Here is a 27,243-nt window from a genome sequence, read left to right as displayed (position 1 = left end):
AAAGTGTAAGTAATTTAAAATATGAATAATTTTATAACTAATATTTCTTTTACAAAATGATTATGATGATAAGAAATATTTTATAATTTAAAAAAAATTATAAATTTCATATATTTTTAAAAATTTATTAACTTTTAAAATTAATTGTTTAAAAATATAAAAAATATTAAAATAAATTTTTAATTACAATTGAAGGATCAAATGAATTATTATTCATTAATTATTATTTTTTAACAACAATTAATAATGTTTATTTATTTTTAATAAAATTAGAATTTAATATTTATTTAATATTTTTTAAAATTAATATTAAAAAGAATATTTTAAATATATAGGTGATTTTTTTTTAGTTTTACATTCTTTTTTTTATTGAATTTTGTTACAAGTTTAGAGAGTAACACAAAAGAAAGAAAAATCTTTAGATTTTCATGTATGTATTTATAGTTTTATTTTAGAAACATTTTACCATAATTTTTCTTAATTAATTTGAATAATAACATAATAAATGATTAATTTTAATTATAACTCATATATTTAAAAATAAATAAAAATACAATAAAAAAGAATTAAAAGTGAATAAAATTTAATAAAAAAAAGAATGTAAAGCTAAAGAATCAATTATTTTAATATTTTTTATATTTTTAAACAAATAATTTTAAAATTCAATAAATTTTTCAAAAATATATGAAATTTATAATTTTTTAAATTATAAAATATTTTTTATCATCATCATCATCTTGTAAAAGAAATACTAGGTATAAAACTTTTATAAAATTATTCATGTTTAAATTACTTACCTTCAAAGTTTTTCTATACTAGATTATACGTATTGTGTAATTTCATGCAAAAATCAAAATTTGTTGATTTTTAAAATAATTTGCAAAATAATATTTAAAGATTTTAATGTAGAAAGTTTGTAATGTAGAAAGTATTTTTCACACAATAAATAAATAAACAAAATTGACGATTTTACACAAAAATTACCCTAATAGAAATTAATTATATATTAAGTATTATTTTAAATATTTATAAAACTAGCACTCAGTTTTTAGACGTGTCTCTACATCAGCGTAAGGCACAGTGCATAAGCCGCGCCTCCTGCCACGTGGCGCCACATCAGAGTAAGGCGCAGTGCATGGACCGTGCCTTTCTGTAAAGGGTGTTAGATCAAAAAATAAAGATGTAAGTGTGTCTGAGAGGAAAATAAAGATGGTATGAATGATTTATTGGGAAATTCGCCTTAAATTTCCGCCACCAACATCCAAAAAAACAATAAATTGACCCAAGCTAGAGGTTAAGTCAGCTAGACTTGTAGGTCGTAAACCAAATGTCAACGAAGACAACATCAATTGTGTCTTCTTTTGGATGCAAAGCAACACAATGACGTGATAGCGTGAAACGAAGGCGATTTGACCTAACTGACCCTTTTTTTTAAATTCTCCCGTTATAACACTCGTTGACCAATATTTTCTGAAGTAGCACCCTTTTAGCTGAGGTGGCACAAAGGCGCATCCCCGGGGACGCGCTTTACCTGGGTTTATGCTGAGTCGGATGCCACGCATGAAAGGCGCATCCCCAGGGATGCGCTTTCACGGGATTTTGATGGATCAGCTGCCACGTGGGGAAGGCGCATCCCCGAGGACGCGCATTCCATTAAATACCATTAATGCCCCATCCGTTTTTCCCCAACTACTCTTCCTCCTCCCCTATATAAACCCCCTCAACCTCCCTCATTCTTCACACCAAAACATCTCTTCCTCTCTTATATAACTCAAATTCTCCTTTCATTTGAGTTTTAAATTTCTTATTATTGGTAAGAAATTTTTGTTTAAGTTAGTATTTTTTTAAATAGTTGTTATATGTTTTATTATTATATTTATATAAATATTATTCTTTTATTAAAATAATATTTATATAATTATTATTTATTTAAATTAATTAATTAATTATTTTTTTGAACTAATTATATTTTTTTTGTCTGCAGTTATAATGGAAAGTGAAATGTTGTTGCGATTGGATGCAAACCATATATCCAGACATTTTAGTGATATGGTAATATTGTTTTTATAATTAATGTTAATATTTATTATTATTTTTAATTTAGATTTATAATGAATTTATATTAATTATAAATTTTTATAATGCATATTATTTAGGAAACTGGTCGTATTTTAGAGACTTTTATTAAAAACCCACGTATACCGACACCGCAACGTATTTTGCCATATTTGTCTTCTGCTGGGTTCGGGTATATTGCAACAATTATTGGCTGTTGCAAACTCGAACCTGTCCTAATTTCTGCATTGATTGAGAGGTGGAGGCCCGAGACACACACATTTCATCTTTCATGTGGAGAGACGACAATTACGTTGGAGGATGTCTCTATGCATCTGGGGCTTCCCGTCGATGGGAATATTATGTGTGGTATGGCGGATGGTGATTGGCAGTCAATGTGCATGGAATATCTTGAAGCTGCTCCGCTAGAGTTTAATGGAGGTAGAATAGCTTTATCATGGTTGAAAGCTAATTTTGAAGTTCTGAATGAAAATGCTTCAGATGATGAAGTAAAGACATGTGCTCGGGCTTATATTCTACGAATTATTGGAGGAATATTGATGCCTGAAAAAATCTCGCAATCAGGTGCATTGTATGTGGTTGCTGCATCTGATTGATTTTAATGAAGCTGGAAGATATAGTTGGGGCGCTGCAGTTTTGGTATTTCTTTTTAGAGAAATGTGTCGTACGACAAATTATAAGAAAATTGCTATCGGTGGATGTCTCCTGATGCTGCAATCATGGGCGTGGTTTTGTATGCCTTTCTTATGCCCGATCGTCAATGAACCATACGTATTCCCCTTATTATTGAGGTAATTTTCGAACTAAATTTTGATTTAAATATTTTTAATTAAATAGGGTGATATTTAGTTTATATTATATTTCATAAGTGGTCGATGAAAAGAAAGAACCATAGAGATATACCTACTGGATTAGAGGAAATCCGTTTACTTATTGATACAAAAGTTGGGTCTGAGGTATGTTTTGAAATCTGTTTAAATATAAATATTTTAATTTAAAATGTTAGATATAATTAGAATATTATATTTATTTGAATTGTATATTTATATTTCAATTTCAGTGGATACCTTATGCGAGCGATGAAGTAAAGGCTTGTATTCCACCCCACCTGAGTGGGTCATTAGAGGTTTGGATGTCTAGTGTACCTCTTATATATTATGTTATTATTGAGTGGCATCCAGTTGATCGCGTGCTCCGTCAGTTTGGTTGTACGCAATATATTCCTGGAGCACCTAGGAATTTAGACGACATGCATAACATCGATAGACGAGGCAAGAAAGATGTTAATTGGGTGTTGAGACACAGTGATTGGATTGCGCTTTGGGAGAACCGGTATGCACAGTTGGCCCTTCAACAATTTTACGCTAAAACTGGTCATATGGTTAAGGATAACTATATGTAATGGTTTAATGAAAATGGAAAGTTATTTCTACTTTCGGCTGAAGCACGAGGGGTTAACATTCCTAGGCGCAGAGAGAGACGTCTACCGTCTCAATATAATCGTCCCCCGACTCGAGGACGAAGAGAAGGCGCCACCGGTTCTACATCAATCCCACCACAACATCCCTATCCACTGATGATGATGCCCAACCCTCCAGTTCAGATGTCATCTCCTAAGGGGTATATGCCAAGCCCACCAGTTTATATGTCATCTTCGCAGGGTTACATTCCTAGCCCTCAAAGTTACATTCCTAGCCCGCCATGTTACATGCCTAGCCCGCAGGGTTTTATGACACCATATGGAAGTGCATATACGGGTATGTTTAATGATCCAACATATGGTTCATATGCATCTTATTTGGCTGGTGGTCCTTCTCCACAGACACCTCAATCTCCATCTGGATCACAGACATCGATGCCAATGTTTTCACACTTTTCTCAATTTTCTATGAGCGGTAGGTTTGTTAGTAGCACTTCTCCAGGGTCGTTATTTTATACAGGCCCTTCAGCGTCATCTACAACACCAGTCGAAGAAAATACCAATGATGATGATGATAGTGAAGATAAGGAGACTGAAGAACAAGTTCCACGAAGAAATCCTCAGCGAAATAGACAACCACCGCCATATGGAACTCATTCGAGAAGACGACATCGGTGATCCAGTTATATTTTAATGTTATTTAAATATTTATATTTCATAAATTTATGTAATTTGGTTATGTTATTTAAATGTTTCATGGTTGTTAGAATAATATTTTTAATGTTATTTTTTATTCAAATTTAACATTAAATGTTTTTAATATAGAAATTATAGTATTCGATATTTAACATTAAATTCAACTTAATATTCCAATTGTATTCAAAATTAAAAGTTATATTCCAATTATAATTCACAGTACTTAAATTCAAATTAAATTTATCCATACGTATGATTTTATCCTTAACATATACATTAAAACATATACATTAAAACCAACTTATCACTTCATATTTATTCGTAAAAACATGTTGATGCTCATTCCATACAATTTCATGCTCACAACCAACTTATCACTTCACATTTATTCAATTTATTCATAACATTTTATCCAATATATTCAAACAACCAACTGATCACTTCACATTTATTCAATTTATCCATAACATTTTATCAAATTTATTCATAACATTTTATCCAATTTAATCAAACTTCACATAACGTTTTAATTTAAGTTATGAACATCCAATTTCACATGAGTGACATAATAGGGCAATGATAACATATTCTCTAACAAAATAATGGAAGATGCACTCCCGGGAACGCGCTTTCACCACTTTGCCAAGTCCCCTCAGAAATAATAGGTACTGACATGAATAGTTCTTCGGGGGGACATGAGTGACATAATAGGACAATGATAACATATTCTCTGACAAAATAATGGAAGGCGCCCCCCGAGAACGCGCTTTCACCACTTTGGGTACTGACATGAATAGTTCTTCGGGGGGACATGAGTGACATAATAGGGCAATGATAACATATTCTCTGACAAAATAATGGAAGGCGCCCCCCGGGAACGCGCTTTCACCACTTTGGGTACTGACATGAATAATTCTTCGGGGGGACATGAGTGACATAATAGGGCAATGATAATATATTCTCTGACAAAATAATGGAAGGCGCACCCCCAGGAACGCTCCTTCATGTGAATAGTACCCCGGTTATAGACACTATTATATGCAACATATTATGGACTTTCAAAACAAACTTCAGTTCACAAGTTTTCAATTTCTCAAACTCTATATTTCTCAAAAATATCAATCCTCTATTCTCTGAAAATGAGTCGTCTTTCTGCTATTATTTTATATGATGGAGAAATTAAAGAAGTTGAAGAGGGGGTTGTTTTTGAGTCAGGTCATTATATTCCCTTAACCTTGAAGAGAAACATCACTCTTGAGGAGTTAATCACAAAAATATCGTTAAAGATTCGTGTAGCTGGCCGGAGAAGACTATCTTCACTTCATTATAGATTTCCTACTGAACTTTTTCCACTCACGTATACATCATTTCAGCTTTCCAATGATGATATTTCTATGATGGTTGATGCTCATATAGGGAGTTTCAAATCTCTTATTAAAATGTATGCCACTTTTATTGAGGTTCGTGCTTCTCGTGGTCTCTCATATTCCTCTCACTTTGGTATGTCATATCATGTTGATCAAGTTGATAGCCCGACACAACTGATCTGTAATGATTTCACATCATTAATGGCAGATCCAACGTCAGATGCTATGTCATCAAGTTCAATAGGAAGACATTCATCAGCAACTGCTTATGATCTCAACCCACGTGGCTTCACCAATAATACATATGGAAACATCTCTTCTACTTCAAGGGGCAGACATTCATCTGCCAATGTTTTCTACTTACATATGGAAATGCCATCGAGACGACAGTCTATTCACATCTCACATGATACAATGGCCTCAAGTTCAAGGAGAGGACACTCAAGCGGGAACTTATTTGACCTCAACATTGGATTATAGGAGGAACCATCAGCACCACCAGAAGAACCTCTTCGGGAGCCAGGTGCAGATGGTGTTGAAACGGGATTATTCATTTAACCTGACTTACTACAGTTTAACGTACATTCTGATGATGATGATGATGACGTTCTGATAAATACAACACCAACCGAACTTCCTGCTTATATGTATGGGGCTAATTATGATGCAATGTACCAGCCAAAATTTCTGGATCTCCCTGATGTTGGCAACTATGAACTTCAATCATCAGTCAATGACGGTGATTTACGTATTGGAATGGAGTTCACATCGAATGAGGAAGCAATGATGACAATAAAGAGTTCACATCGAGTTGATAAATCTACCACAGAGAAATATGTCTACTACTGCGTCCAACGTGACAACGGATGTCAATGGATGGTCCGTGTATCAAAGAGGAAGATGAAGAACAACTTATGGGAACTAACCAGATACAACGGTCCTCATACGTTTTGTGCAAGAGGTATAAACCAGGATCATCCCAACTTGGACTCCAACATTATTTGACAAGCAATCATGCCCATTGTGAAGCAAAACTCTCATATAGCTGTTGCAGTGTTGATTTCTGCTATACAATCATAATATGGGTACACTGTCTCCTACAAAAAAGCTTGGTTGGCAAAACAGAATGCCATTTACAAACTTCATGGCGAATGGGATTCCTCTTACAACGAGCTGCCCAGTTGGTTTCATGTTGTGCAAAGTCTCAATCCCAGGACGATTGTTGAGTTCGAAACTCAACATCATTACGTGAATGATCGAGTGGTTCGCGATCGCTACCAATTCTACCGTGTCTTTTGGACTTACCCTCAGTGTATTAATGCAGTCAAGTACTATAAACCAGTTGTCCAAATTGATAGTACTTTCTTGTATGGGAAATACAAGCAAGTTTTATTATTGGTTGTGGTCCAAGATGGAAACCGCAATATTCTTCTTGTTGCGTTTGCCCTCGTTCAAGGAGAAGACACTGATTCTTGGGCTTTTTCCTTAAAAATTTACGTTTACATGTTGTCACCAAGGAACGAGTATGCATTATTTCAGACCGAGGAACCGGGATAAAAGCAGCAATGGACTCTTTGGGTACAATGTATAGACCTCCACATGTTCAACATCGTTATTGTGTCCGTCATATTGCTGCAAACTATTACGGAAAATACAAGAAGAACGATGAACGTCAGTTAGTCGTGCGGATGGGTATGTTACTTTTTTCCAATTTTTCTATCATTTTCGTATTACTTATTTATACTTCATATTAACTATTATATATTCCTAATGGCTTAGGTTATGAACTCTTACCTCAAAGGTTTGAGTCTATGCTACAAGAGTTGTTTCACAAAAATAAGAAGGGGTGCGATTACATTATTGACATCAGCAAAGAAATGTGGACAAATGCGTATGACGGGGGGTATCGCTATGGTCATATGACAACCAACTTGGCTGAAGCAATAAATTCAACCTTAAAGGGGACGCGTCATTTACCAGTCACGGCGTTAGTCAAAACAACTTATTTTCGTTTGGGTCAACTCTTTGCAAAGCTCGGTGGACAAGCTCTTACTTGGATACAAAACGGTCATATTTACCACCCAAGACTAGTAGCTGATTTATAGAAAAAAAGTGGTTGCATCAAATGGGATGTTGGTTACAAATTTTTCTCGCACCCGTGAATTGTTTCGTATAACCGAAATGCCACGTCCGCTGTAAGGGATTGAAGCTAACTCTTTAAGAGTTAATCTGCAAGAGAGATTGTGTGATTGTGGTTTCTTTCAATCACTCAAATATCCATGCTCTCATGTAATTGCAGCTTGCTCATATTCGCATTTGGACTACAAAAATTATGTTGATCCCGTATACCACCTTTCACAAGTATTCAAGGTATATGAATTTGATTTTCCGCCCATAGGTAACGAAAGAGACCCAGATGAGATTCAAACTTGGCTTACAATTGTACCAGATCCGTTGCTATCGAGGGACTCAGGTCGTCCAAAATCTACTATAATACATTGTGATATGGATATTCAGGAGAAGTCAACAGAACAAAAACGATATGACCATTGTAGAAACATCGGACACAATAGAAAAAAATGTTCAGCTATGTTATCATCACATAACCGTTAACCCTTATGTAATTAATATTCTATTTAAATGAATATTTTTGTTTATAATATTTAAATGTAATTGCATTTTCTATAATTTCCCAATGTATGTACACCTAAATAAATTTTATTTTTTAAAAAAACTTATTATTTAAAATTTATTTTATGATATTTGATTAATATTATATAAATTATTTATATTGTAATTTTATAAAATGATTAATTATATTCATTTAATATAATAATTAATATTATTTTTTATAATTATTATTAATTTTAAAATATTAAAATAATTCAACCTTCTAAGTAGAGAAAAAAATTATATTAAACAAATTAAAAGTTAAAAAAATAATGTATACGATCACACATTTCATGTTCTGATTCGATGATTAAATTTATTAAATTAAATTAAAATTAAGACTAAATTGATAAAATATGTAAGTATTAAAGATTAAATGTATAATTATACTAATTTTATTAACTTATGCATCAATACTTTCGTTAAATATTGATAACAGATGACTACATTGATAACATTTAAATAATTAAATGATAAAATTAATATATCGATAATCAAAATAAAAAAATAATAGATATATAATCGTACGATTATAACCGAAACACTTTACATAATATATTAATAATTTATAATAACAATAAATATAAAATTTTTATTATTAAAAAAATATCAGCGTGACATCTGGTTCAGCAGAACCTACGTAAAGCGCATCCCTGGGGATGCGCCTTTTACACGTGGCATCCGACTCAGCATAAACTCAGGTAAAGCGCATCATCGGGGATGCGCCTTTATGTCACCTCAACCGAAAGGGTGCTACTTCGGAAAATATTGGTCAACGGGTGTTATAACAGGATAATTTAAAAAAAGAAAGATCAATTAGGTCAAATCACCTGAAACGAAAGCACCAGTAAACGCAAGACCATAGAACATAAGGTTTTTTTCACTATTCTTGTTTGTACTCGATCGCACCATTATTGAATCCATCCATGGTGCTAGTTTACTTGGTCAGCAATGGGACGAGTCTAGGTAAGCAAAGCTTGTAGCTCCTTGGGGATTCCCTGAATCAGGTCAGTTTCATGGTAATGTTAAGAGTTGATCTTGCACTATAAGCACTGTTATCGCGTTTAATTTATAATTAAAACCAAATGATGCTCAGCCCTTACTAGTCATTACTCTTAATATTTTAGGCAACAAGGATGTTGAGCCTAACCAGGTATAAGCAAATAATACCATACCCAGATTTTGTTGATTGCATTCATAACAAGTATTCATCAGTGAGGAAGAATACAATCATGCTTTTAAGACTCTCAAATCTCTGACTTGAACACGAATCTTCTCTATCAGAATAAAAACCAAAGAAAATTCATTCGGAGTTATTGACTCAATATCCGTTGACCCTTATCTCTTGGGACATTCCACAAGAATAACACGCCTTTTAAATTTCTCGGACTCAATCCAACGATATGAAAATCATGTTTCCAAACAAACTTTTCATTGCTTTAATCAAAGATTTCCCTCTCTGAGTGGTCCTCATGCAATAAACACTCGTATGAGTGGAGTAGACTAGTCCAAGTGCTCAAAAAGCATTGGTCTTTTTTTTTGCTATGGCGGTCAATATCCAAAAAGGAAACCTGGAATGGACTTTGGGGCATACAATAGACAAATGAATTTGAACAGCTCCAATCATGAGGGCCACAGGGGAAAGTTTTCCACAAGGAAAATGGACAGAACTCGGTGGCATGACTTGGGCCTGAAAGGAACTGCGAATCGATATGATGAAGATTGTAGATATCATGAGAAGTAAAGGGTATTTTGAACAATGTCAAATGAAGATATTTCAAGAGAAAATATGTAAAACAGTTATGCTAGCTTCTTTTATCTTGTTTGAACTTTCAAGACCCTTGTGGAAAACACAGTTGGACTTGAAATTGTAAATGAAAAGGCGGGTGATTTTAGCAAGATATTGGGCAAGCTTACATGAGAAAGAGTTGAGTTTGATCATTCAACGGAAAGAGCTTTGATGCCACGTGTTATTAAGATGGCAATAGTTGGTGAAAACACTAGACTCAAAGTAAAAGCGTTCTTTGTTCAAACACATGTTGCTCTGACTTCATTTTCATGAAATAATCATCAACGAATGAGGGACGTCAGCCAAGCGTAAGCTGAAATGGAAATATGCTATGAATCGTTCAAGAAAATACGTCGAACAATATTCAAAGGGCCCAAGTAAACTTTAATGCTACTAAAAAGTACACTTTCAAAATTTTAAAATTAATAAAATGACCTATTTTTTTATTTTTTATTTTTATTTAAATAAACAAATATTTTAAGTTTTAATTCACGTTATAATTATTTTAAAAAAATAAATGAATATAATACTTAAAACATTATTACAAGGTAATAAATTATAATAAACAAAACAAAAAATCATTTAATTTGAATTTAAATTAAACCAACCCAAGCAAAAATATCATTCCAATCACGGATTGGACTTTATTAAATTGGCTGCATAATCTAATCCCTGAAATATTAATGAACCAGCATAATGTAAAAATATATATTAAAGTTCACCATCATTTTTAAAGAGTCTAACTTTGCTTATAAACAAATCTATAGTTTGAGTTACAAGAAGACTATTATGTTATGTAAATTTCAAGAGGGATAGCTTACTTAGCTATCAAAACTATTAGTAAAATATGAAAAAGAAAAAGGTAAACTACAAGTTTAGTACCTAAACTATTATTTTTTGTTTCGTTTTGATACTCAAACTTTATTTTTTTCAAAATCATACATAATATTTACTTTAGGTTTCACTTTGGTACCTTGTCGTTAAAATTTTAACGATGATGTTGATGTGTCACCATAAGGTAATGTCACATCATCGTTAAAAAAATCAAGAAATTAAAATATGATTAAAAGAAAATACTGTTTGATTTAATTTCATTCAGGTTTTGATCGATCAGATAGTAATGCAGCTTAAATCAAATAAATATTTATTGAAATAATATAACCTGAAATTGAAGAATAAGTATTAAAATTTTAATCGGTTTTTTTTCAAATGACTAAACAATAAGCACAAATATAATAAATAAATAAATAAATAAAAGATAGTGTTAGACTTGCAATTTGAAAATGATTAATTTCGATAAATCCTATTCCAACGTTAATTTTGGATGTAACGATACTTCTTTTAAGATTTTGTCTTTGATAAACATGCGTCTCAACGTAAAACACTTAACTTTCTAAGGATCTTATTCTTTAATAACCTAAACAGTATCAAAGAACGTTAAATACTCGTTGCGCAATTGAACACCCGCACTAAAATAAGAACAATACAAAATTCCAGGAAAAAAAAAAACAATCAAAGAAATTTTGTTATTGTATTAAATTGAGTTATTGAATACAAATGAAAGGGTATATTTATAAGCTAGAAAATACTAGAATTAAGCTGGAGATATGATCTAATCTATAATGATAAATAAATAAATAATCTTGACAATTTAGGAATTATTTTATATTAACATAGTTTAGATAGAATAGGTTTCTTCTTGCTTGATGAAAACTAAATCTTCAAGCATGATGATCTAATCTATAAAGATAAATAAATAATGAAAGGTAAACAAAAGAAAGTAAATACAGGTTAAAAATTCAATAATGATGATCTATCCTTAGGTTTTGCTTAGACATTATTTCGATCGATCATTGAAATATTTTTTTTCCTCTGGATACACGTCGGTTACAGTCAACAAGGTCTAACCCTTGTAATTAAATTTTCTCACCAGTTAATTGACATCTCCAAGTATATCTCCGAAATTTAGTCCTTGTTGGACTAACCACCACGTCTATCGCTATTAACACCAAGACATCTTTAAGTGTTGAAAAAGCATGACTCGAGTTATAGTGTCTCACCGAGAATCAAACCTGATCCTGATTCCCCTTAGTGACCGTCACTAAGTTTGTTCATAGGAAATCGAATTACAACCAATTGATCTGTATTCCTAAGACCTTTGACTAAGTGAAAGTTTAGCTAAGCATGAGTTGTATCATGGTTAGCATTTTTATGGAAACATAAATAAAGAGAGAAAATAAAAAGGTAAAAAGAAAATGGAACTTATATTAAAAGGTTTATTACAAATATAAAAGTAAAATTATTTAAAACTTGAATTTTGTTTTATCTTCTGGACAACCACACACATACAACTGCTTGAATATAAGGTCGTTATGGATAATAACTTTTTCTTTTACTATTGAAATCGCTTATTACATTTAAAAAAGATAGTTATTCTAAAATCTCAAAGTGAATCCAACGAACATCAAACATTCTTTTGAAGTGTTTTAAATTAAATTAACTTTCTTAAATTCTTCATAAATAAAATTGTGCAAAGAAAGGTCTTAATTTCAATTATATTTGTTTAACTTTATTATTTTTTTTTCTATAAATTTGAAGTGAATATAATGTAGTATATGTTTAAAGACATTCAAATATTAATAATGAGCGTTAATACCTCTACATACGTAACGTATAAATCCTAGATCCCAAAAGATAATAACAAATTCACTTTTAACTCTATTACTTGTAATTGACACTCCAATTCTAATTGTTTAACTTTATTACTTGTATTTTTTTAGGGTAAACTGTTGCTTCAAATACTACTCACATTTAAGCTCGGGCTCGTTTATGCCACCAATGTTTCAATTTTACCAGTTTTAACACTAACGTTCAAGTTTAACTGCAATTATGTCACTCTATCGTTAATGGCTTAATGACACGATGACATGGAATCTCTGCACCATGACGTTGCTGACGTGGCTCCCTCACTAAAACGACGTCGTTTTGGCATGACTTTATTTGGTGCTAAAAAACCCCCAAAATGACGTAGTTTTGTTTGAGAAAATTTAGCAGATAATGCATTTGAAGGGATGTGAACTCAAAACCTTTTGAAACTAAAGTTAAGACTTAAACATTGTGTCAAGTTAAATTTTTAATATAATCTTACAAACACAATATACATAACATCAATCCAAAGTTACTTTCTAAAAAACCCATGAAATTATTAAAATTCCAAAAAAAAAATACCTTAAATTCCATAAAATCTCAAAAACCTCCTAAATTCCTAAAATTCCTTTTAAAAAATCATAAACTCTAAATCGTAATCCCAAAAAATTATAAGATTCATTTTTTAGGGAGTTTATGATTTTTTGGTAATCACTAAATTCTTTTTTTTTTAAATGAATCTTATATTTTTAGGGATTACGATTTAGAGTTTATGATTTTTTTGTTAATCCCTAAATTCATTTTAAAAAATAAATCTTATAATTTTTATGATTTTTAGGGATTACGATTGAGAGTTTATGATTTTTTTGGTAATCCCTAAATTCATTCTAGAAAATAGATCTTATGATTTTTATGGATTATGATTTAGAATTTATGATTTGTTTTTGGAATTTTAATAATTTCATGGGTTTTTAGAAAGTAACTTTTAGAATGATGACTCGTGTTATATATATTGTGTTTGTAAAATTATATCAAAAATTTAAGTTGTTACAGTGGTAAAGTTTTAACCTTTATTTCAAAAGGTTTTGGGTTCAAATCCCTTTAAATGCGTTATTTACTAAATGTTCTCAAACAAAACTACGTCATTTTGGGATTTTTTAGCACCAACACAGTCATGCCAAAACGACGTCGTTATGGTGAGGGAGTCATGTCAGCAAAGTCACAGCTCGGAGATGTCATGTCATAGTGTCGTTAAGCCATTAACGGCGGAGTGATATTATTGCAGTTAAACTTAAACGTTAGCGTTAAAATTGACAAAATTAAAACGTTGGTGGTATAAACAAGCCCGAGCCTAAAGGTGAATGGTGTTTGAAGTAGTTTACCTTTTTTTTTAAATTAAACTTTACTACTTGTAATTGAATTTTTTGGAAATGTTAAGTTGAAATTGATGTAGCTTATGATGCTCATATCAAGTTTTATTGAATTCAATTTTAATTACAATTAAATGATTTGACATATATTTAAGAAAAAACTTTTCTCGGTTATAATTAAAAAAAATGACTCAAAAGGTTTAATCAATATATTATCAATTGTATTCACAGTTAAAGTAAGTTTTTGGATTAATTTTCGAGTATAAAAATTCATAACCAAACCAAATATTTTAATATAAATTTTAAATTTAATCCTAATTTAATCTATAAAAAAAGAAAGAAAAGAGACTCTAAAAAAGAGTGCTCTTAATAGGTTTATAATTCATGACTTAAAAAAATATTAAGGAACAAATATGAGCAACTTGATCAACAAGTCAAATGTGATACCAACATTTTTTATTATTAATTTAGGGTGTTTACAATATAGTATTTATTCTAAAGATACTCAACAATTTGACAATGAAAACTTATCACACTTGCAGCCTCTGGTGCTCAAACAAGAGAACGTTAAGAATAAAAATCATCCGTTTAATCACTGAAGTAGTTTAATTCGTGTAATGTGATACCAACTTATATATTATATTTAATTATGTTAAATATATTTGATGCACTAAGTATAATGCTATGCACCGATATGAATAAAATTATGATATATGATCAATAATGTTATAAGAAGTTTTAAAATTTTAAGATGTTTTGAATTTGGTGATTGAGTGATCTAAGTGAATAAAAGGAGCGTTGTTCTTTTTTAAGGGTCTGAATTCAAACAGTTATATCTACAAGATATGTACGTTGTCAATAATTAAAATAAATTTTGAGTTGATACTACCACATAATCACCCCAAATTATTCAAACAAAAATTTTAACACCATCTTATTAATTAATGTTACATAGAATTATATATTAATGATTCATTAAATATTAATTTATATAATAAATATGTTATATTGTATATATAAAAAATATATGTTTAAATCAAATCAATTAATCACATTTAATTGATTAGTCAAATTACTCATCTTTATTTTTTTTATATTCTCTTAAATCGTTCTACACTCATTAGGAGTATTTCCTGTTCTTTTCTTAGAGTATTTTTGTTCTTTTCTTGGAGTTCCCTCTTCTTCTCACTTTTAGGTAGAATTAAGAATAGATTTAAAATTTATAAAATAAATAAATAAATCAGTTAATTGATTTAACGAAATGATTAACTTCAAGTTTATGATATTACAATTAATCAATTCGATTAAGTTATATTAATGTTGATTAAATCGATTCAATCAAAACAAGAAAAAAAATCCTTACGCTTACATCCCAATTTGTGATTTCTTTTTTAAATTCAAAAGATTATCATAGTCACCAATTTTTGTTTGAACTCCATTTAAATGACAAACTAATGTTCACCTTTAAAATTATAGGTATATTTTAATATATTTTATTTAATTATCTAAATAAAAAATTATCTAATCACAATTTTAGAAACTTGAAACCTAAAATTATTATAAAATTACAAATTCTCTAGAATGTTCTCTTATTATTTATTTACTTGATCATAATATTCAAAATCTAATATTGTAAAATAATCGGGAGCTCCTTTTATAAAATTACAAACAATATATACTTTTTTTCTTGAAGTTAAACATACACAATTATTCAAACTAAACCAAATATTTAGTTTTAAGTTAATTTATAATTTTTATAAGATAAAATAAATATTTTATCTCTAAATTAGTAAAAGTTTAAAAATATTAAACAAAAAGATATTTTATAGAATATCCTAAAAATTGACTGAACAAACTATAATGGATAAATTTTAGTTCGAGTAAATTGATTATCTATAACATTCTATTAGATTTTTAAAAGACCAAATTACAAGAGGAATCATAATATATATATATATACATTGAATCACTATTACTCCTAACCCATACCACCCGTCGACATCAGTGTTCTTCTCCTATTACTCGGGAACCAATTTGATCTCTTTTATGCTTCCTAGCTTATTTCTTCTCTTTTGTTCCCGCTAAACATCCAAATCATCCAATAGCTTTATCATATCGTCTTCCTTTTCATTTATCCCCAAGGTAATAATTAATGGCATCAAGCTTTTACACTTCTTCACGTGATTCTAACTCCTACTGGACACCAAAGCAAAACAAGCAATTCGAAAATGCACTAGCGGTGTATGATAAGGACACCGCAAACCGGTGGGAAAAAGTGGCGGCTGCCGTGGGGAGAAATCGACTGAGGAAGATATCATGTATATTGAATCTGGTAAAATCCCCATACCCAACTACAAAAGCATTACTGGGAGTTACATTGAGACGAATTGCTGGTAAGTTAAGATAGAGTATTACCGGTGATTATCTCTATTTGCAAACTCTTTTCTACTTGAAAACTATTGCTAATGTAACTCTAATTGCCTGCTCAAAATTATATTCTCGTTCAATAAACTAGCAAAACCACAATATTAATCCTATTCTCATTTAATAAACTAGCAAAATTCATATATAGTTTCTAGAGGTCAGCCCTAACATAAAGCATGGACATTCCCTTAGCTTTAAAACAAAAGCATATGATGATAAACTAAATAGAATATTATCCAGTGTTCTTTACCGAGCTGCCAAGAAGCATGGTATGATGTTCTTTACCGAGCTGAAAAAATCACATTTAAATATTCCTCTCTTCTAAAGCTCTAATCATCATTCTATGTTTCCTTTAGCAAGTCATGCATGATGAAGCTTTCGTTTTCTGATAGCTAGAGTTGAAATCAAAAATCAAATCCCATCTCGCCACAAGTTTTACTTTTCTGCTTAATTATGTTGTTTTGTATGATACTATATTTCTACTTATTATGAAAAAGGCCACATGAAATCTAATCCTCTTTTAGTTTAGATCACAAGCACACGGTCCTATATATATAGTTCAAAACCCAATATCATAAAATACATGAGTTAAGCCGGTGCTTGTCTTGTTCATGTATGATCGAACCTATTTTTTGTTAACTGGTTTTTCTTGGATCACGAGGTCAATGTCCAATACCTTAGCTAAAAACAAATAATTTATCTATAAACTAACATAAATAGCCATTTTCCTATGCTCCTCCTCTAATATTAATTCAATTTTCAAAAACGTAAGATAAGATGGTTATATATTTTATTTACTCTTAACACTGCTCTTGCATTTTTTGTTTATTTAAATCTTCCACAGCTTTTTGAAGAATCTAAAGCTCCAATGAAGCATAAGTTTAAGCTACGTTGACAGAAGATCTGTAAGAACTTCGAAACAAATAAATTGTAAACAAACCGAGAATCAAAATCTTGAATCTCCGCTAATTTGGCCGTGCCTATTACATTAAGTTAGTTTGTTGATACAACAAAATAGATGAACTTCATTGCCATCAAGCCTGTAACTGCAGTATTGGATTTTCCAGTTTTAAATAAAAAATTAGTATTACTACTAAATGTCATGAATCAATGATCTATTTACGTTGTTTGTTTTCTCAGAAATACAATAAGTGGATCAGCTAATCAATAGAGCATTTAAAAAATAATAATACTAGAAATAATATTTAAATCACAGGATGAAGATTATGGAGCATAGAATTAAGCGATCAGCACAAAATCAAAAACGATTAAGCACAAAAATTAATAGTGATGGTCAACAGAGAAAAATTAAACGTAGGAGATTTGGATATAAATAAATAAACAAATAATCATGCCGATTAATCAAAAACATCAAACTAACAATTTCAGTTTTCAATTTCACATTGAGAACAGAGGAAATTAGGATTGTTGATTGAAGAATAAATTTGGTTTCAATTCTTGTCTCACAATCGCATGGGATTTAAAGAATAGAACGCATTTTTGTTGTTATCAAAATCAAATGACAGTAATGAAAAAGAAGCTGACCTATTTGAAATCGAGCCCTCAAAATTTCACACTGGATATGAAGGGAGAACTCAATCAATTCAAGTAATTAATTGAAAATCTGAGTTTGAATTTAACAAAAGTAGGGATTTGGGAAAAGGGGGAAACAAGAATATACTGATTTTGATTTTACGAGGGAATGAAAGAGACTAAAATACCTAAAGAATATATAACTTGGAAGCAAAATACTGTTTTAAGGCAAATGGAAAACGCGGGAGAAAATTTTGGAGAAGCGGGTCATCGATCCCCGTACCTCTCACGTGCTAAACGAGCGTTCTACCATCTGAGCTACATCACCATTGTGCATTATTAATACTAACATTATATTTATATATATTTAAAAGTCAAATTATGCTCACAGTTTATATATAATAAACTCAAGTTTTATTTCTTTTATATATAACTTTTCAATCAGAGAAAAAAAATCAACCCACAAACGCAAGAAAACGTAAAACCTAAAGTTTGTTAGCACCCAAAATCCAATCGTTGAATATGGTGAGAACCCATTAAAATATATTGTTTTCTAAAATCCATGGAATATAAAATTTAAGGTTTTGAAGTGTTTTAGAAATGAAGGGTTCCTCTTACACTATCTGAAAATTGGTTTTTTATATTATATCTTTCATCTTTTATTAATAGTGAAGGTATATAATAGGTTGTTTCATAAAAATTATATAATAGGGTTAAAAGTTAAAATTATGTAATGTAAATTTTTTAAAATTTTATATAGATTTGAGATAGTTTGATGAGTGAAAATTGACGATTGGGATTAACTCTTCATAATTTTTTAATGAATATCTTTTAATTTCTTATTGTTAATTTCAACAGTCTATTTCCACTTATCTAACGTCCTAAATCTTTTTTTTAACAAGATAGAAGCGACTAGTTTTATTAACTAGCCCCTTAGTATCACACAAAAAACATACAAAGAAATGGTTTAAAAAAACTAATCACATAAACTCGAATAAAAGATAGATACGAATAGATTTGACTGCATCAACAAACGAACCACAAAAATGGATCAAGCTATTGAAAGATCACCGATAAACTAAATCAGAATCGAGCGATGTGAGAAAATTATACACGAACGTAAATAGTATATCCAAATCCAATCTAAGGGTCCAAAACAGAGAAAATCATCATGACAACAAATAAATGACGTCTTGATCAGTCGCAACGATGTCAAATCCAACCCTGAGAAAATGATAAATGAAATAACGATCAAACGATAAAAAACGATCTATAAAGACAGAGTTATTAAAAAACGTAAAAATATTATATAATAAAATAAAATAAAACCAATGAACATCCGCGGTCAACTATCAATACGAAGGCTAGTGTTGTTGTCTATGAGAAAGATAAAGAAAAAAAGAAACTAAGTGCGGCACAAAGAAAAAAATAGCACTGAAACCCCTAACTTTTGAATTCCTCATTTTTATCAAACGTATTAAATGTTTTATATTTATATAAATGAAATATATATATATATATATATATATATGATAATAGAGGGAAAATAGTTATTTAGAATTGAATTTATAATATAAAATTAATGAAAATTAAAATGATATTTTTATTAATACATTATAAATTTAGTACACAATTAATTATTTTAATAATGAAATATTTATACTGATTAAAAAATTAAAACGGGTGTATAAATTAATTGTTTAATTTGATTTCCCTTTTAAGTATATATATAATACTTATATTTTTTTAATTTGTTACATAAAACGAAAATAGGGGGAAAATGATTATGTAATTTAAGGCATTAAATAAAATTTATATACGACTTAGGGCTTTAAATAATCAGTTTTATGCTTTATAAATCTTCCCGAAATCATCTTACAGTTTAACTCGTGTTCGATTATTAATAACTTAACCAGACACCTAGGTATGAACTTACCGTAAATTGCTCCTCCAAGTAGTTATAAGTTGATCGTAATTTCAATCTTCAGTTCTTCAATCACATTTTACTGAATAAAACAAATAAATCAGTTTATTATTTTTCTTTACTCATATTTTACCAAAACCAAAGGAAAATAAAACAAAATGGCAAAAATTGCATTGGTTATTGTATTGATCTCGATCATCATGATTCTTTCAATCAAATCTGTTGTCGGCGACGCTGCAGCAGTTTCATCTTCACCAGCAACAATTGCAGCAGATGCTAAGGGAGCCGCCGGACCAGCTGCTGAGGCGCCATCTACGAAAAATAAGGATAATTCTTCATGGACCGACTGGGTCAAAAAGAAGTTCAGGTGAGAAAAGCCATGGAAACCAACATTATCTTAGTTCTAATCATTTATAAACGCATTTGTCAAAATTTTTTATTTTATTTTTGTGCTTAATGTATACAATATGTATGACTAATTTGTGACGTGCCACAACGTTCAGCGCTATTGGCAGTATGTTCTCTTCATCATCACCATCTGGATCGGCACCGACTCCCTCACCCGCGGCGTAAGTTTAAGTCGGAACCGTCGCTGCAGACGAGATTTATTATATACGTTACAAATTATCCAAAACAGATTAATGAAATAAATTAGACCGAAGAATCACTACCATTTTATTCGGTTTTTCGATTGGTCTACTGTTTCTTTGGATCTTTCATACGATTCAAATTAGTAATTAAAATAGAATTAATGTTATTTTCTTGTAATTACTTAAATAGTAATATTATCTGTTGTGGTTTTTTTTTTCTTATTTTAATTTTTAATGCACCATGGCCATGGATTATCAAACTAATATATTCTCTTTTGTGGTAATTACACCTTTGTTTTTGAGTCATGAATTGAATTACACCCTATGGTAATTACACCTTTTTCTTTGTTTTGAGTCATGAATTGAATTTCAACGTTCCAAAATCCTGTTAGTAAATTTAGATGTTTATTTTAGTCAAAATGAAATTATGGTATTGACCTTTATACTATGCTTTAATAATTAAATTCATTGTAATTTATTTTTTACTTTTATAATGAATTCATGAGTTGGGTCACAATTTCCTGAGAAGGTATGAGTGAAAAACCGAATGGACATTACCTTAGAGGTTAATGTGTACGGTATAATTAGCTAAAGACGTTAATAGAACCCACCTGATACAATGGAACAACAGCCTGCATGAAATGAACTCACCAAGTTACACCAATCACCATTAAATATTGTCAAGAACGAAACACCCATTTGGTGGCATTTGCCCCATTTTCATATTTCCTTTTCCAGAATTACGGTTGCGATTATAATTATAGATATAATATCACTATTATATAATATCAGAGTAGTGAATGTTACGACGTATTATATTTTTAAATTACAGATATAATTATATATTATGATGTCACGTTAACATTAAAAGTTATTACAATACATCGTAATACTAAGTTCCAGTCACAATTTAATAGTATAATTTTCAGAAACAATGGGCGGCACTGGCACAGATGAAATGATGAGAAAGAGACTAGCTTTATAATTTAAAGAAGAACACAATTACTAATACAAGTGCTGAATTAGCCACAAGGCTTTTACAGTGAAGAATTATACAAATAATTCAACCTTGTGGTTTTAATCTTCTAGGCTGGCCCCTTGTATACATATATACTCCATATGGCATTATGAAGAAGATATGTTACTGATCCTGGGGCGGCTTCTTCACGTTCTTGTTGTTATGCATCCAGACCTTGAAAACCTGCCTTTTTACGCCGTGCTCGGCGCAAAACTTCTCGACCTCGTCTTCGTCTTTTTTGTTGATTCTCCAGCCCATTTTCTCGGCTAATTCCAACATCTTATCCTTCTGTTCCTGCGTGAATTTAGTTCTGTATCTCTTCTTAGACAAAACATAAGAGGGAGCCGACGGCATTCCCTCGGGATTCGACTGGTAAATGTTGAGATCCTCACTCGAAGACTCGGTACCCCCTCCGCCGAACGCTACGTTCATCGGTGCAATCATTGCACTGTGTGGACTTGTGTGAACCGAGTACTTTTGATGGTGATGGTGATGCAGCATGGTTGGAGATGGCAAAGGTGGAGGCAACTGAAGAGGATTAAGCATCAAGCTTCTTCGACCGGGATGATTGCCGCCAAATTGTTGGGTCTCGCCATCTACCTCTTTGAGGTGGAAGTTGCGGTGGCAGTCGCAGGCGGCGCATTTCAACGCTTCGAGCGTTCCTTCTTCTCCGCTAGGCATGAACTCGCCGCACCCGTCGTAAACGTTCCCGCCGATGCTGGCAGCGTGGTTCTTGAGACACTCTCGATACCTGACAACGCCGGGCGACACTGGAGATCTTCCGGTATGGCCGAACGATTGTTGTTGCCTCTGCGGACCATGAACATGGTCTAGGGTTTGAGTGCAAGTAAGAACAGCAGCACCGTTATGGTTCCCATCTCGAACCGGCGTCTTAATATCGTCTTCTTCACCTCTCACTTCCATAATTCAAGAAATATACAGTCCACCCAAAAAAGAAAAGCTAAAAATGAAAGCTCGCTATTCAACTATTCATCCAAAACTTTGAAACGTTTCTTCAAAAGAGATGACGATGATGCAAGAAGCTTATCTAGATAACCTTGTTCTTTTCCTTTCCCCCCTATATTTCTCCCGTTATTCTGCATTATTCAGCCAAAATCCATCGGCCCATACCGCTAATTTGAACCGTTACAACATCTGTAAGCTGAGAGAGAGAGAAAATAAAATCAACATCTTCAAAGAAAAACAAAACAAAAGACATTAAAGTAAAAAGGGGACCAATGTCAGATAGAGAGAGAGAGAAAGAGATGACCAGAAAAACAGCAGGAAACTGCAACTGGCCACAAGCTTTTTGAGCCTTTAAGACAAGATGTAATTAAGGAGCAAGAAATAGAGTAGATGGGATCAGGGTTTGAGTTTTAGGGTTAAGGATCTGGGTTTGCTTCAGTGCGCTCCCAACAAGCGACAGCTTGGTTGCTTGTGGTGAAGCCGAGGGTAAGATAAAAAATATCTAATCTTTAGAGACAAGAAGAGAGAGTGTGTGGGTTTTGTGACTAAAAGAAAACAGAAAGGGGAAGATTCTGATGAGATTAAAGGAGTTTATCTGTACAAAACAACCGACAACGTCATGTTCATCCCTCTCCCACGCCCTGCCACATTCGGGTCCCACTCTTACTCTTCATTATTGCCCTTTAACCCATTACAAACCCGAACAATTCGGGTATCCGTGTTTAAATAAATTAAATTATTAGATCGTTTCTGTATTTCAGATCAAGCTTCATTGACAAAATCAGTACGTATTAAAATGAGAATAAGCACCTTAACAGTATTAAATCTTAAGGATTAATTTAAAAAATAAGGGTTTGGTTAAATTTTAAATTCATAAAATAAAGAGCATTTTTTAAACAATAAAAAATATTATAAAAATGTAGGCACTTGAGCTCCCTCCCTAAGATGACCAAACAGATAGTAAAAAAGTACAGTGACTCCCTCTGAGCAACATTCCTTTGCTTCCTCCATAATCATTCCCCGAAAACCCTAAACTTTTGTTAATAAACCAGGTTTCCACAAACTAATAACCATTCCATTACAAGGGTGAAAAACAAGTTAAAATGGATCCACAGTAAGATTTGTTGACTTGTTGCTCAGAGTATAGCATATATATAATCAAAGAACTCAATGTGCGCCATTTTTCTGCAAAACTCTCTGGCAACAACAACCACGCTTGCCATCAAGCAATGTCTTTGACTTTCCCTGATGCAATCGATGGCTTTCATCTGTGTGGCCTTTTTCACATTGTTTTTCTTGCTCTGCGACTTGCTTCAACACTGTTCATATATATGGTTTTATGTGTATGGGTGGTGTGTGCAGTAATACTGCTTCTGCTTCAACCAATGGTTTATTTGAAACTTCCAAAGGAAAGAATCTCTGGCCACGACTTTTATCATGTTTTTGTTTTATCACCTTCACCTGCTTTATCACTCTGAAAATTTTCCCATTTGCTTCATCTTTCGTGTCATCCATTTCCCAGTTCAATCACTTCCTTTCTATTTCTACGTCTTCTCTTGTCACCATCCACAACTCTATTCATTTCTATAAATCTTAAGTCTGTATTAGTTACTAAAGCTTTGCTAAATTGTAATTTCATAAATTAATTAAATAATAATTCAACTAAGAATTTATTAAAGTATTTTTTATTTAAATTATAATTAAAATTATCGATAATAAAAACGAAATTAAAAATTCATATAACGATATAAGAATTTAATAAATATTATAAAATTTTAGTTAGTAAAGATTAACGGTGGAAAATTATTTTCTTTGAGGGATGTCAATTTTTTAATACAGTGATAATATTTTTTTAAGTGATGTCACATTTATTTTTAATACTTTTCATATAAAATTTATAAAATAAAAATAAAATAAATGATGGTGGCTCTATCATTAAGTGTGTAAATGAACCAAGCTTGAACAAACAATGTTATATTTGTGTTCATTTATTTATTTTTAAATGTGTTAATGTTCGGTTCGTGTTCATTTAAATTTTTAATATTGTGTTCGTGTTCTTTTTATTTATTTTTGAAGATGTTCATTTATTTATTGTTCACAAATATGTTCGTTTAGTGTTCGCAAACATGTTCAATTTTATGTTTGCGAACATATTTGTTTATATGTTCACGAACATGTTCGTTTAACGTTCACGAACATATTTGTTTAGTGTTTGTTTAGAGTTCATCAACGTGTATATTTTATTTGTATTGAATTAGTGACGTCAATTAATTTTTACAATTTTTTAACCTTTTCCATGATATGGCAAAAAGTAATAAAATTATTGATGTCAACATTTTTATAATGATAAAATAGTTGATGTCAGCACAACAGTTCATTATTATTACGTTAAGTTTGGGTCAATTTAACAAGAGATAAAAGTTTGAGGGCCAAAAAAGATACAAAAAACGTTTAAGGGTTAAAAGGACTAAACTGAAAAAGTTTGAGGGTCAAATGGATTATTCAGCCTTATTTTTAGGGTATGCAATATGCTTTAGGTTCGGCCCAGTGATTGGCCTTGGGGACAAAGTTTTAGATTAAACTCCCAGTAAAATTGGGCTAGCCGGCCAGCAACACTCCCCTGTTTTTCCGATCTTTATCACATTTTATACACAAATATATTCCATATCTTCACTATTTTTTCCTTGAATATCATTTCTTTAGTTGTCCCTGCCGAAAGGGTTTAAGGTGTTTCCATTTTTAAAACCTCGCTAGGGTTTTGTAAATTTCAGCAAACCCATCATCGTCTACGAGCCTTCTTTCTCCAGTTTTCAGCATGTTAAGCTTTCCAGGCAAAAAAAGAGCCATGGAGATGGAAAACAACCAAGTTTCAAGCCAGGATATTCTTGAACTAATCCTCAGTAAACTTCCCTTGAAACCACGCACAAGATTCAAATGCGTATCAAGAGTTTGGAACGCTTTGATCACCGATCTCCGCCACATACAACCTCCCACCACCGCCTCCGGTCTCGTTTTCTCATTCAAGAAACCTTCATCAATTAACCCGATTTACCAGCTGAATTTGCTTGAAGTCGTTCAAGACCAAAGCTTGAGCTGCTTTGTACACACTTCTCTCACGCATGAACTTCCTTGGTTGATTGATTCTTGCAACGGTTTGCTTCTGTTCGGTACAAAGAAAGGTATTTCTTTAACCTATCTTGTTTCCAGTCCCGTCAGAAATCAATGGCTGAAACTCCCTCCTCCTGGCCATGGTTCATCGGTCCCAGTTTCTGCAAGTCTAGCCTTTGACGGGGTTCGACAACACTTTGACGTTATATGCCAGTTCTGGGAAGATGCCGATATCAAGAACGGGACGCTCAAGTATCAGATTTTCTCTTCACAATCTTGGCAATGGAGGGAATATAATGGAAAAATACACAATTCGGCTTTATGTCTTAGCAAAGATTTCAACAGAGAAGAATGGTATTGCCCGAGTCTTTACTGTAAGGGACGAATGTATTGGATTTGGAGCCTTTGTTTGCTGGTTTTCAATGAAAATAAACTATCTTTCGAGCTTATGGAGTTACCGAAGACGAAGCTTCGTTTAACGTCTTTGTATTGCGGGAAGCGTTTGTGGGAATCCGAAGATCATCTTCACTATTGTGATTCGACTTATGTGGGATTCTATATATGGGAACGCATTGAAATTGATAACAGAAATGATTTCGGATTGAAGTGGCGGCTCAAGAACTACATTCGAATGGATGAATTGGTGTCGAGAAACTACTACCCCGATGATGTGGTGTTTTTGATCTCGCCTGTTTCTGTCAAGCCTTGTGCTTTTAATGATGATTTGCAGATTTTGTATTTTCAGCTGCCTCGAATCATTGCTGCTTACAGTTTTGAGACGAGGAAAGCGGTGAAAATACTGTCTGATGATGCAATAGGTCAGAGTTCCCATGACAACGTCTTTCCCTTTTTGTTCAACGCTGTTGATTTGCATGGATGGGGTCGTTGAGATTGTCACTGCCATGGGCAATCATTCTGGGAACCAACACAAGTTCTTGTTCTGCTGGGAGAAACAAGTTTTCTTCCATGTCTGAAACTATGTTAGACAAGAATGCTGCACGCATGTACTTGGAGAAAAATGAAAAGTCGGATTGACATAGATTGGCATAGACGAATCTAATCTTCATGGTATGTTTTTCTCTGAAGTGTTTTACAGGGAAAGAGTTGTTTGCCATTTATTTCGTACAAATTGAGCATCTTGCATTGGAGTTTTGTGATTTTAGTGGTGATTTGCCGATACTGTTTCAATTCAGACATCAGGATTCATCCAAACGATGATATATATAGCCGAGGAGGTGGAAGATTAGGGGATACAGAGTCCAATTGTCTCCGAATGTTCAAAAACTGCGCTGCTGTAGTTATTCTTAACCTTCATATACGTTGTGTTTCAGATTTTGAATTCGTCTTGATCGTTCTCAAACTATTGCAATGTATCATTGTCTAATAATGACGCAAGCATTGATACTATAAAATGAAGAGATTTGATGAAAAAATAAGCACTCCAATGGATATTTGATCAGATTTTGATCCGTTCAAATTCAAATTTAAGAGAAAAAAAATTCAATCGAACACTAACACATGATGCGAGAATAATAATATAATTAATTTTTATACTTAAGGTATAATTGTTATAGTACCAATCTCTTGGTATATTATTTTAAATAAATTTTTATTTTTATTTAAAAATTTGAGTTGAATTCTAGATA

The 27,243-nt window shown here is 31.8% G+C and overlaps 2 protein-coding genes across 2 annotated transcripts; one reads left to right on the top strand and one right to left on the bottom strand.

Moving 5' to 3' along the window:
* Positions 1–21,464: 21,464 nt before the first annotated feature.
* LOC120198274 (zinc-finger homeodomain protein 5-like) lies at positions 21,465–23,046 on the bottom strand. Its single transcript, XM_039199621.1, has 2 exons — positions 22,794–23,046; positions 21,465–22,685 (listed from the first exon to the last, which is right to left on the bottom strand). Exon 2 carries the CDS (start codon positions 22,445–22,447, stop codon positions 21,647–21,649), a length of 801 nt encoding a protein of 266 aa, XP_039055552.1. The 5' UTR covers positions 22,448–22,685; positions 22,794–23,046; the 3' UTR covers positions 21,465–21,646.
* A 2,288-nt stretch (positions 23,047–25,334) lies between these two features.
* On the top strand, positions 25,335–26,486 carry LOC120198427 (putative F-box protein At1g47390). Its single transcript, XM_039199780.1, has one exon. The coding sequence runs from the start codon at positions 25,335–25,337 to the stop codon at positions 26,484–26,486; it is 1,152 nt and encodes a 383-aa protein (XP_039055711.1).
* Positions 26,487–27,243: the final 757 nt, after the last annotated feature.

The sequence above is a fragment of the Hibiscus syriacus genome, unplaced genomic scaffold, assembly GCF_006381635.1.
Source record: "Hibiscus syriacus cultivar Baekdansim isolate YM2019G1 unplaced genomic scaffold, ASM638163v2 tig00117056_pilon, whole genome shotgun sequence".
In the NCBI taxonomy this organism is placed as follows: domain Eukaryota; kingdom Viridiplantae; phylum Streptophyta; class Magnoliopsida; order Malvales; family Malvaceae; genus Hibiscus; species Hibiscus syriacus.
Note: the sequence above shows the minus strand (reverse complement) of the source record. Positions and strands in the feature narration are given on the sequence as shown.

Bases quoted from the DNA above. Each gene is read 5' to 3' on its own strand.
- LOC120198427 (XM_039199780.1), top strand. From the start codon at position 25,335: ATGGAGATGGAAAACAACCAAGTTTCAAGCCAGGATATTCTTGAACTA.
- LOC120198274 (XM_039199621.1), bottom strand. From the start codon at position 22,447: ATGGAAGTGAGAGGTGAAGAAGACGATATTAAGACGCCGGTTCGAGAT.